At 47.2% G+C, this 12,209-nt stretch overlaps 1 protein-coding gene across 6 annotated transcripts; it reads right to left on the bottom strand.

The window, feature by feature from the left end:
- Positions 1-378: 378 nt before the first annotated feature.
- Positions 379-11,464, bottom strand: pex5 (peroxisomal biogenesis factor 5). Of its 6 annotated transcripts, none has more exons than XM_052065085.1 (17): positions 11,162-11,464; positions 9,391-9,547; positions 9,269-9,307; positions 9,061-9,178; positions 8,818-8,964; positions 7,450-7,534; positions 7,103-7,193; positions 6,867-6,989; positions 6,140-6,253; positions 5,782-5,865; positions 5,414-5,533; positions 5,164-5,307; positions 4,797-4,867; positions 3,485-3,706; positions 2,643-2,808; positions 2,379-2,536; positions 379-1,522 (listed from the first exon to the last, which is right to left on the bottom strand). In XM_052065085.1, the coding sequence occupies exons 2-17, from the start codon at positions 9,502-9,504 to the stop codon at positions 1,273-1,275; spliced, it is 2,046 nt and encodes a 681-aa protein (XP_051921045.1). In that variant the 5' UTR covers positions 9,505-9,547; positions 11,162-11,464; the 3' UTR covers positions 379-1,272. The 6 variants fall into 6 exon arrangements, with proteins under 6 accessions (XP_051921045.1, XP_051921047.1, XP_051921046.1 ...); XM_052065087.1 differs by having other exon boundaries at positions 11,186-11,464; XM_052065086.1 differs by having other exon boundaries at positions 11,223-11,464.
- Between the last annotated feature and the right edge of the window lie 745 nt (positions 11,465-12,209).

Genomic DNA, 12,209 nt, shown 5'->3' with positions numbered 1-12,209 from the left:
CAGGCACGCCCCCTGTTTCGGCGCTGATTGGTTGAGGGCAATGGTGATCGACAGGTAGGCGGGGCGCCAGCTGTATTTTGAAGTCAAATTGACGGTTTTCTTTTCTGCGGGTGGTGCACGTGTTTCAGAAAGTTGTTAGGTTACGCAATTCATGCTGATCTTTTTATTTTTGCCAACTGTCAGCTACGTCACATTTCTTAACGTTGATCGTTGCTTAAACCCCAAAACCTTCCTTGAATACATTTACAACATGAAACAGGATTTGGTACGTTTAATTTGAACAATTAACCCTCGTTGACAACTACAAATATGAAAATAAATGCGTGATTCAAACTTTCGGGCCACACTGTAGACTTCAAATCAAACCGTAACAAGAACTTTGAATCAAAGCTTTATTGTTGATGATTATATGAAACACTGCAGCCAAGCAGCCAGTTGCCTGAAAACAATTCCGTTGCAATAATGCGCGTTATGCTGTCCTCGCAATTTACAGTGTGGCAAGTGTTTGACGAGATTTGAATGAAGGGAGGAGCCCACGGGGAAGCAATCATATTGCACAAATATGATCCTATCATTCAATATGTCGCTAGCTGGTCAACACACGCACACACAAATCCTCCCTCTCACACAAACATGCTTACCCTTAAAACGAACTCTCACCCTTGCAAACTCATTCACACACAAGTACGCAAACCAACATGAACACAAAAGTACTTTCACACTGCGCAAATTCCTTCTCGCACACAATCAATCACTCGGTGCAGTGCAAAAGATGTGTGATGTAAAGTTTTACAGGTGTTGACTTCAGCGGCCTGGCTCGTAGATGATTATGGGGAGGAGGGAATTAAATATCTATACAAAAAAAACAAATAATTGATTTAACGTGATTTCTCGTGACAAAAGTGGTGCAACTTAAAAATTGGCACCCACGCTGTCCATCAATCTACTGTACATAATAACCATGCTGGAGTTTACAGCCAGACAAACAACTTCTTTTTGAAGCGGGGCAAAAAACAGCGATGGTGTGATTACGAAACTGTCAATGCATTATAAAAGGAACCCGCAGGACTGTGGAATTTGCAAAATAAACCAAATGCATTCCGGTTGGCTGAGACGAAAACTGCAGTTGTACCACAAGGGCACCGGTTGACGATTGGAGGACCAGTCAGAGTGTCTTCCTCCTCAGTTCCGTCTTGTTGTCCCTTTCAGTCCCAAACATGTTCCTCCTCGCGGGGAGCATTCACACGCAATAAGCCCCCCCGTGCCGGACCATCATTGTGGCCCGCCGTCCACCTCCCTCTGGCAGAAGTGGGCTAGCAACGCGTCCAGGTCGCGGCGGTCGGCGGCCGAGTAGAGCGAGCTCTCGCCCATCATGCTGAGAGCCATGCGCAGCGTGGACCAGATGTTGTCTGACATGATGGTGGCCGCGGTGCTGGCGGGGCCCCGCGTGGCTCGCGCCTCCGCGCCGCCGCCGGCCTGGCGCTGAAGGGACAAGGCTTCCAGGAAGTGCTCCACCGCCTCCCTGCACATCCAGCAGACAATTGAGGTCCTGTCTTGTCAGGACAGGTAGAATCGTTAATGCTTCCTGGTTCACGCGGATTTTATGCGGAAGACGCCACAATATTTCAATTAAACAGTGAAGGATTAAGATCTCCACCACGGGTTACTTGCTCTGTTTTCAAATATACATAGTGTAAGTGAAAAGTCATCACAATATAAACGTGCAAGTACAGATAGTTGAACAAAATAAATCTACCGGGTTACCAAAAAAAAAAGTTTTTCCATCTTTGGAGAAGTCATGTGCTGCACTACTTTGGCCGAATGAGCAGGAGCAGCAAAATTACGGTGCTGTTTGGCGCCATCTAGCGGACAAATGACATGAACGATTCCCACCATATGCTCCACCGGTCCAAATGGATTGAGCTGGCTCAAAGTGGTGTGCCAAAGGGGGGGGGGGGGGGGGGGGCGGTTAAATTGAAATTTGGCTCAACCCGACATGAGCAATGAAACAGGTTTTCATCAAGCCACATGCAAATAAGTAAAAACTTAATATGTAGCATTAAAAAAAAAAAATCACACTACTGGAACATATAAATATTAAGGGGGAGATGAAAGTCTCGGAATTATGACGTACTAAAAATTGATAATGACAGTCCAAAAGAAAAGGGTGTAATATTGCACAACATATGTTGAACAAAATATCTATTTTCTATTGCGCTTCATCTCAGAGTTGTCCGGAGCTTATGGCTCCTAACTTTGGGCCAGTGGCACAGTACACCACGGACTGATCATTTAAAAAAAAATACTACAACAAAATACCATTGTAATAATTTCTGTTAATAAAACATAATAGCCTTTTGTGTGTCTGTCCGTATCACCTGTGCGCTCCTAAGTTGACACAACTGATTCCGAGGTTGTAGCGGCTGCGGACGAACCCTGGCTGCAATTCCAGGGCTCTCCTGTAGGCGGCCACTGCCTCCTCTGAACGGCTCCCGTTGGCCAGCGTGGCCCCGAGCTTGTTCCACAGTAAGTAGTCCTGAGAGACGGAGAGGGGCGGGTGGGGGTGGAGGTGGTGGGGAGGGGGGCGTCAAAACTGACCACACGCACAAATTGCAGGTGGAGACTGGGCGTTGAGGGATCACCTGTGGCGTGACAGAGAGCGCTGCAGTGAAGCAGTCCACCGCTTTGTCGTACTCGCCGCTGAGGTTGAAGAGGACGCCCAGGCCGCACTGCAGCTGAGGGTCCACCTGCGCAGGGTCCGCGTTGGCCGCACGCAGGAACAAACTCTGCACATCTGTAAATAAGGACCTTGGAGAGAGAGAAAGAATCAAATCAGATCATTGTTTCGCACCGAAGAAAATGAAATGCAACTAAGCCGTTCTAGGCTCGGGGGCGGGGGGGTGGGGGGGGGGGGGGACAAAACCCAACAACAAAAATGCTTAAAATGTTTTCTAATCATTCATTCATTCATCTTCCGTACCGCTTGATCCTCACTAGGGTCGCGGGGGTGCTGGAGCCTACCCCAGCTGTCTCCGGGCAGTAGGCGGGGGACACCCTGAATCGGTTGCCAGCCAATCGCAGGGCACACAGAGACGAACAACCATCCACGCTCACACTCACACCTAGGGACAATTTGGAGTGTTCAATCAGCCTGCCATGCATATTTTTGGAATGTGGGAGGAAACCGGAGCACCCGGAGAAAACCCACGCAGGCCCGGGGAGAACATGCAAACTCCACACAGGGAGGCCGGAGCTGGAATCGAACCCGGTACCTCTGCACTGTGAAGCCGATGTGCTAACCACTGGACTGCCTTTTCTAATCAGAAAAATATATTGTACTTCAATAAACACATCCAGTAATGAAAATGAAACACACTGTCAAGAAATGGAAGCGATTTTTTTGGGGGGGGGGCTTCATTTCAAGGGCCATTGTGCTGCTCCTTCCACACAACTAAACAGCATTTTTTTTTTTTGTGCTACTCACTCTGGCAGCAACGAACCAAAGCGCTCCTTCTCCTTTTCCCTTTGTCGCGAGGCGTCCTGCTGGCGCTCCCGCTCGTGCTGCTCCCACACGCCGCCGTATTTGGGGTTGTGCTTGAGCCAGTCGCGGAGAGTCTCGCAGGCCTGCCGGTGTAGCGACTCGTTGGTGAAGCTGACGGCCAGCGCCATCAGAGCGGTCAGGTTGTCGTTCTTCAGCTCCACACATCTGACGGAGAAAAAAAAGGTGGGAGCATTTTTTTTTTTTTTTTGCTGGTGGTATTTACGGACGCTGTCTTTGGAAGCAAAGCGCAATCACTCTGATTGGGTTGACTGCGCGTTAAATCACAACACTTGAGCTCCTCTCGGAAAGCACCTTGAAGATTTCACTCGTCCGACTTTTGTTTTACAATCCATCATTTTCACAACACGACTCCTCAGAAAGAGACGACGATAAAGAGCAAATCCATCATATGGTGGAGCCGCTCTCAATCGGGAGCGTGCGCAGACCTCACCTAAAAGCGTCGCCATTTTTCAAAGATCTTTGCAGCTAAAACGCAAGTTCCATGCGGCCTTCTGGATCAAAGGATAGAAGCTGATCTCGTGAAATTGGATTGAAATATAACTGCGGCAATGGGATTTTCAAACCCAACTTCAATTCTTGCCAAAGTTTTTTTTTTGGGGGGCTCCGGGTGGTTTGATATTACAGATTGTGACTGCATACAATTACGGTAAAAGGAAATCTGTTCATGTTTCTGTGCTACAAGTACATTGCTAACTATTGTAAAACTAAACTAAAACTAAAACTAAAACTAAAGGAATCAAAGTACAGCCCGCGTGTCACTGCACAGTCTCCGACCGGTCCCGTGGCTCTTTGTGACCTCCAAATGAAACGCAAAATAAAAATGCGCCGCTTCAAAGGAGAGCTTTTATTGTACGTCAAGTACAACGTGAAGCGAGCCGGGGGGCGACTATTCGTCTTTGGAGTTGCCAATTTGGCGACGACTGAGTGACTTGTCCTACTTTTCCAACCCCGGGCAGCGTGTTACGAACATTCTCGATTCTTGCAAGGTGGGGGGAAGAAGGGAATTTGCTCTCTCAACTCAGAACGGCTAATATTTAAGTTAGTGATGCTCATGCGAAAAGATTTATACAATAAAAGGAAAACGGCGGGACACCATTTGGATGAAATAGGGAAGTCATATTCATTTGTTTAAATAAGTAAATGTACTTTTTTTACGAGCATGATTAATGCTTTGTCCCATGGCCCCCCTTTTACAAAACCCAATTAGCCTGTGCGGTTAGTCCATAGAACTGACCTGCGGAGGGCGCTGATGGCAGCAAATTCTTGCTCGTTCTCTGCTTGACATGTTCCCAGATATTGCCAAGCCTACAAAAAAAAAAAATAATAAAAATAACATCAACGGCAGCAACAAAAAAAAAAAAAAGTTTGTAAATGCTTTCCTGGGCAGAAAACATGAAAATGAATCACTAGAGACAGTCCGACTCGGTTAAGTGGACCACACACAGAGGCTGACGATGGGAGCAAATTTCAAGGTGGACTGTGAAGTGATTTTAGAAAACGCCAAAGGAAATATTTTTATGTCACAAATAAAGTAAGTCAACCAAATCCATGAAGGAAAGCATAAATCAGTCGCCTCTTAGATTAAGATCTCGCAAGCGCACCAGTTGGTTGTCCGGTTCTTTCTGTACGGCGCTCTCAAAGAAGCGAACGGCCCCGGGGATGTCCCCCGCCTCCATCCTCTTCAGGCCTTCCGTCAGAGGGTCCTGGTGGGACAGGTAAGGGTTGTCCTCTTCAAACTGGTACCCCTGGAGAGCAAAACCAGCAGGGTGGGGAGGCGCGGGGGTGGTGGGTGGGTGTGTCAAACTCTACGATGATGCTGAATGGTGTGCCAAACGAAGCGCTTCGTGAAACCTTATCGTAAGACGAGCTGAGTAGCTGATCAAAGTCCGAAAGCCAGGGGTGACTCTCCGCGTCCCGTTTGGCCATCTCCTCCCACTCCTGTTGCAGTTTCTCCCAGAAATCCACATCACTCTGGGAGGGGGTGGGGGTGGGGGGGTGTAAGGACAGTCGAATTTCACAGAGAGCGGCGGAGTAGGCGCACATGGAGTTTGTCTTTAAAAAGTGATTTATGAGCGGGGAGGAAGAGGTGGAGGAATTTCCCCGCCTCTGCAAATCACATAATTCATCTCCAGATCTTCTTCCCCCCCTGCCCCCCCTCCCCAATCGGCCTCCTTCCTGCATCCAATTAGCAATGCGGTTCACCGCTGGCTCTGACTCACCTCCACCGCGGCTTTGGCTTGGTGGAAATCCGGTCCCGCCGCCGTGAACTCGTCCACCCAGGCTTCGGCGGACTCCTGCGACACCTGAGTAGGAGACCAGCGGTGAAGTTTTATCCGTTAAATTTGGAGCGGGGATGGAAGGGTGGGAACTGGGAACGATAAAACAGGAGGGGTGCTGGGGGGGGGGGGGCGGCATGGAAGGTGAATGGAAAGGCAGAAAAGATAGAAAAAGGCAGTTTTCTTCCGCACACTCGCCGCTGAACGTGGAAAAATGTACTCAAGCTTGCCGGCGCATCTCCCCCGAGGAAAAGCGGAAGAGCCGCAAGTCTAGCGGTGGCACGACCATGGGCGGTCCTACCTGCCTGACGACCTTGGCCCAGTGCTGTGCCTGCTTAGCGTTAGCTTTGTCAATCTTCTCGTTCCTCTCTGTGGATTCCAAGGGAAGACTCCCTCCCCCAGTTTCCATCAGGAACTATGCCGAGGAAAAGGAGGAGGAGCAGGAGGAGGAACGGGACGGGAGTTTTTGAGGTTTTTTTAAGGGGTCGGTGTGGGGGATTTGGTTTCGAGGGCAAAAAGGAGGTAGATGATTTGTGGTCGTTAATTCAGGGTCAAAAAAACGGGAAGAGAACAATGGCAAAGTTCGAGGCCCGTGGTTAGGAAGCCGATCTTCATCACAAAAACACGCGCTGTATCCAACGGTCCTCATTTCTGGCAGGGGCAGGAAAACAATGTTTTGTCGAACGGTAATGGCAAATGACAAGACAAAAAAAATCTATAGATGAGCAGCCAAACCAGGAGGAGCAAATGTGATTTAAATCTGTTCGATGTCATTTCTTGGCTTCGACGCGCGATTTCAAGGGGGGGGGAAGAAAAAAAATCCATCAATGTTTGGCTTCGGGGCTTTTTTCACTGACAGGAAGTGAACAGCACAGTGAAAATGAATCGCGGTTGACGTTTTTAAAAGCTGGCGCTCATACGCGTCCAGTCGCTTATGTGCAGGCGCAAGATTCATGGCGGCGGCCGGTTGGTCGGTTGGTTTTTGGAAAGGGGGCCGCGGCCTCGGCGAGAGGACAAGCGGCTCGTACCTGCTTGAGGTTGGAAGCCCAGTTGCGAGCCTCCTCGGCCTGAGCGTTATCTGTCAGCCGTTTGTCTGTCCTGCTCTCCACTGTCACACTGCCCTCTCCAATTTGCCTAACGAACCGCAGGAACTACACAACAGAATATAAAAGGAACGGAAAGAGAGTCGAGTGACAGATTTGTGGAATGAAAGGGGGGGGGGGGGGCGTCGCCGTGTGGGCCGGACAAGACGTTGGCCGCTCACCTCCGTGTTTTGTAGCTTGGGGTCGTGAACCTTGGAGACCAGCTCGTTGGCCGTCTGTCTCAACTCGTCTGCCGGTTGGTACTCCTTTGTCCTGTTTAAGGAGCAAGAAAGGACCGGTCATTTTTAACAGCGGGAGGGGGTGCGGGGTGGTAGAAAGTCACGGCATGTGCACTCTGATTTTTATTTACAGGCATGTTTCGATATATATCGAACGCAGATGTCGAATGGATCCTAAAAAGTCTACACGTCCCAGTTCAAATGCCAAGTCTTTGTAAGATCAAAATGCGCCACGAATCGCTTCTCCTTCCGTTTTTAAAGCTGAACAAGAACACTTCACACTCGCTCACCACTCGTTCTCCTTGTCTCCAAAGTCTCCCAGCCACAGCTTCTCCTCCGACTGTTCCAGATACTCCTCTGCCCAGCGTCCAGGATCTGGAAAGGGAAAACAGGCACGCCGCCGGGGAGACCACACAGTCAGAAACTACAAAACACATTTCAGACACAGAAGAAAAATTCGGGAATATCCATGCACACGAGTTGGATGCTTTCTGGGGGTCCCGGGGGGTGGGGGGGGGGGGGGGTGGGGTTATTTACTTCTGCTATATCAGGGCAGTCAACAAGGGGTAGGCTTGATTTCGACAGGAGTTGCACATGTGCATTTTCTTAAAAGTAATGTATGATTTTTAAAATCTAACAATTAGCTATATGTAATCGAAATAATTTCGCGCTGGGAGGCCGAGAAAATTCATGGATCTTCAAATTGTATTTCTTTTTCTTTTTCATGGACAAAATGAGTTTGGATTGCGATTTGGATAAAAAGAAATGGACACCCCCCCACCCCCCACACCCCGACCCCACTTCCCCAATTGATTGGATAGCAGCAACATGTCACCATTATCATGTTAGTATTCCAGATTTGATCACTGTCAGACATCCTAATGGTATTTACAGTCAACTGCAACATCAACTGTATTCTTTGGGGGAGGGGGGGAGGGACGACATCTCATCTTCCCATTCATTTGAAATACTGACTTAATGTGAATCCGGTCCATGGTAGGGGGAAAAAAAAGGTTCAGGACATCTGTACTGTCGTGAAAACATATCAATGACGAAGATGCTTATTACGTTATTATTACGTTTCATAACTTTGCTGCTGTGAATCTGGAATTTCTCCATTGCGAGACTAATAAAGGTTTTCTTAATCTTAATCTTAATCACATTAGAGTCGACAAAAAAAAAAAAAAAAAAAGAAAATCTCGAGTCAAACGACCCCTACTTGGGGACACGGCGTCCATTAGAGTGGCAGCCACTGTTTGAGGAAATCCGAGGCATACAAATCATGCAAGCAGCAGCAGCAGCGTTGAAAGTTAAAAAGAAAGAGGACACAAGAATAATAATATGACGGTAATGTAATCCGTTAAAACAGCATTCCTACAGAACGCGAAATAAGACCACAGCGCCAAATCAAACACAGAAAAAGAATACGAATGAAAAGTGGAAAAAAAAAACGATGGAATGAAATAGTAAATTCACCTCACACACAAGCGCACACACACACGCACACGCACACTTTAGAATGAAAAACTTGTGAGGACTGGCCTAAATGTCCTCACTTGTCAAAAATGTCCTCACTACGTAGGTCTTATAATCACAGAGGTCCTCACAAGAATAGTCATACAAACACACACACACACAGACACACACAAAAAAAATACCCGCAGCCTGAGCGATGAATTCTTTGGTCCAGTCGGCGTCCGCAGCGTCTCCAAGTGCGACGAGGCCCGAGGTCGATGTGGATTCCGAGCCCGAGACAAACTCCGCCGCCCAGTCGCCCGAGAGAGCCAACGCCGCCACATCTGGAGCTGTGACGCCACAGTAAACATGGCGTTCAAGCAAAGGCTGGAGACATGCGTGAGGTGCGCCGAATGACTCCCAGAAGAAAAAAAAAAAAAAAAAACCTCTCTGCGGAGCCTGTCTGTAGCTCTGCTGGTCGATCTGCTGCATCTCCTCCAGCAGCTGACCCATGTCGAAGGTGTGTGGGGGACGTGGGGGGGCCTGAAGGAATTCGTTGACCAGCTGGGAACATCCCAAACAGATGCTAGCGTCGTTTTTGGCTCTCACCACAATGTTCAATCAGACTGGGGGGGTGAAAACATGCTCACTGACCTCATCTTCCGTTGCGATTTCGATGGGAGTCGGGGGAATCTGGTATTGAAGTCAAATGTAAAAATAATGAGACGTGTTGTCGACTTTCCAAACGTTTGTTACGCTTCGGCCAACGCGCTCACCGTCGGTGTGGCGCGGTGCCGCCACGCGCCGCCGTCCTTGGTCACGTGACCGGTCAACTTCATCAGCGGATTGGCCCCGCCGCATTCGGCCTCCACCAGCTCCCGCATCGCCATGGCAACACAAGGATGAGACAATCCCGATCGGGCCACCTGAGAACTGAGAGGAAAGCATCGATTCAGTTAGAGGGTTTCATCCGGACCCGAGTTACGAGTATAACGTTCACTTTGGGTTCCCAGTCAGTGTAACCAGCGGCCATTTTAATTTATTTGATTTGATTTTTACCAACGACAACAAAGAGCTTAGTACGACCATTTAAGACCGTGTTTTCAGCGACTATTGCTTTTAACAGCTGAGAGGCCACGCGAGGGAAAATCTGTGCCCCAGTTATCGTTCGCCACATAACCAAGTTAAAGCTCCATCTGCTGTTTTCCGTGTCATTTCCTTGTTAGGCTCAAGCATGAATAATGAGGCTGCGATGGGCCAGCACACACACAAACACGCTCCGCCAGTTTCGCTTCGAACCGACTTTGCGCTTTGTTTTTCAAAGCTTTAATAGAAACATGTCATATTGAACGGACTCCCAGACCATAATATGCAACGGCGGCAGCAAAACCAAATGTTTGAATAAATACATACAAAAACTCTGGCGCAATTACGAATGGAGGAGAAAGTGCAGCAGGTTCACATTATAAAAAAAAGTATGAACAAATGTCATGCATGCATTCACCCTGTAACATGTGACTGACTTCGGGACAGTGCATTTCCCCGCGTCGCTTCCGTCTCCTACATATCATAGAATACAAAACTCCATCCTCCGTTATCAATTACAGACATGGCCATGACGAAGCACCAGGCACTGATGTGATTATTATATAAGAGGATTGTAACAAGATACACCGAACACTGCAGGTGTAATCTGATCAAATATAATGTTTTTGTCGCAAACCATCTATTTATATCCTTCCATTTTGTATGTATTGCACTTGTCCTCATCAGAGTCACGGGGTCACGGTGTGAAATGGAGCCCACCTTGGACTGGCCGGCAGCCAGATACGAGAGCACATAAGGAGACAAACAAACACTCACATTCACATTCAGATTTATGGGACAATTTCTGATCAAATAGTCTTAATTTTGAGTGACACTTAAGAGGGTTAAAATATTTGAAAATACGCTCAGCAATTTACAGCGCAGTTCTAAAACACATTTAACTACAATTGAACATATATTGTTTTGCAAACATCACAAAACTGAGCATTGTTACAGTTTATAAATTAAGCCGAGTTGTTCCGATTTCAATGTCCAGTGAGTGTCGTGTACTGTACTACAAATTATGCCAAGGTGACACCTGTTTACACACCATTTAAATATTAACTGTTATATTCTCGTTTTTGAATGAATAATTTACATTTGTTACATGCATGTTTAATAAATAACTAAAAAGCCATATGCACAACCAAATCAGAAGCAGAACGGAGGCGCTCATTACAGAGTTCATTGTCATTTATCAAATGATTTAACATTGATCTTGATGCTGAGATGCAATTGTGCAGAAAAATAAAATTATCGTAATACTTGTGCATGAAACTGCTTATTATTATAGTAGTTATAGTACTAGTAGAGCTCCAAACGCAGCATTTTTCCTAAATAGGTCGAAAACGGCACATAACAATAGTAAGCTAAATGTTAGCTCGCTAAGCTAACTAGCTACAACGCTAACGAGCCAAGACCAGCGGTGCGCATCAAGTCACCTCGCCGCCGAAGACGCACCGAGAGACGGATTCCGTGACGTACAACTCCCCGCCGACAGAAGGTGCTGCGGAGAGCTCACCGCCGCTGTGCCCCCTTCTCCGATGCGTCCGTGCGCTCTGTTGTTTTTCCCAGCTGAAGTTGACACCCTTAGACTGTCACCTGTCACTGGAACAGCCACTAAATCCTCCGGTGTGTGGTATGACACGAGCGGCTTTTTGGCCCCCCTTCCACCTCCATGACACACCGCACAGTTCAAGCTTGCTTTACCGAGGGAAGAAGCTCTTGTCTCTAGTTAAGGAACATCCGAACCGTATTCTCCAACGTATTTACGTACGTAAACCGGCGCACTGACTTGCTGATGATGTTCCGTCGAAATATTTGTCCTAAAATATCAAAGTTCAACAGTTGTTTGTCAAGAGGCAAAACAGGACGAAAATCAAATACCGCACGTTGAGATAAAAGTTTAACTCGTCGTGTTTAACTTTATCCAACCAAATAACATGTCTTTCCGACTGTGAGAGACGGAAAACGAAATCACGTGACCACACGATTCATTAAAATCGAAAGATGTTGAAGTACAGAATTACTTTCAATAGTGAGCTTTTTATGTATTTTATGGATAGAAACGTTTGAACTGTGAGAAGTGTGCAAGTGGGGAAAAAACAAGTACAGTACAGCTTTGTTAAATGCCAGACCCTGAAAGTTTCAAAACCAGCCAATTGAAAATCTAATTTAATTTATATAATAACCACCCAACAAAAGAAAAATGTCTGACTTGATCAGCTAGACTGGGTGAAGCTCCACAGTCACGACGAAGCGACGGCATGTTCTGAAGCACAGGCAGAAACTGATATCTCAGCTCAAAACCAAAATGTAAACGGGGCTGGATTACCGTACGCTTTTTGTTGGATGCACAGACAGATTAGCATTAGCTACTGTCTTTAGCTCCTGATAAACATCTATGGTTGCTTGATGAAGGTGTTCAGGAAGTGGTACATTTTCTTATGAATGTAATTGGTTCCGTGACAAAGAGGTCAACGTACCTGTTGAGCAAAAATGTTGCTAA

This window comes from Hippocampus zosterae, chromosome 5 (genome assembly GCF_025434085.1).
Source record: "Hippocampus zosterae strain Florida chromosome 5, ASM2543408v3, whole genome shotgun sequence".
NCBI lineage: Eukaryota > Metazoa > Chordata > Actinopteri > Syngnathiformes > Syngnathidae > Hippocampus > Hippocampus zosterae.
This window is presented reverse-complemented; position numbering and strand designations above follow the sequence as displayed.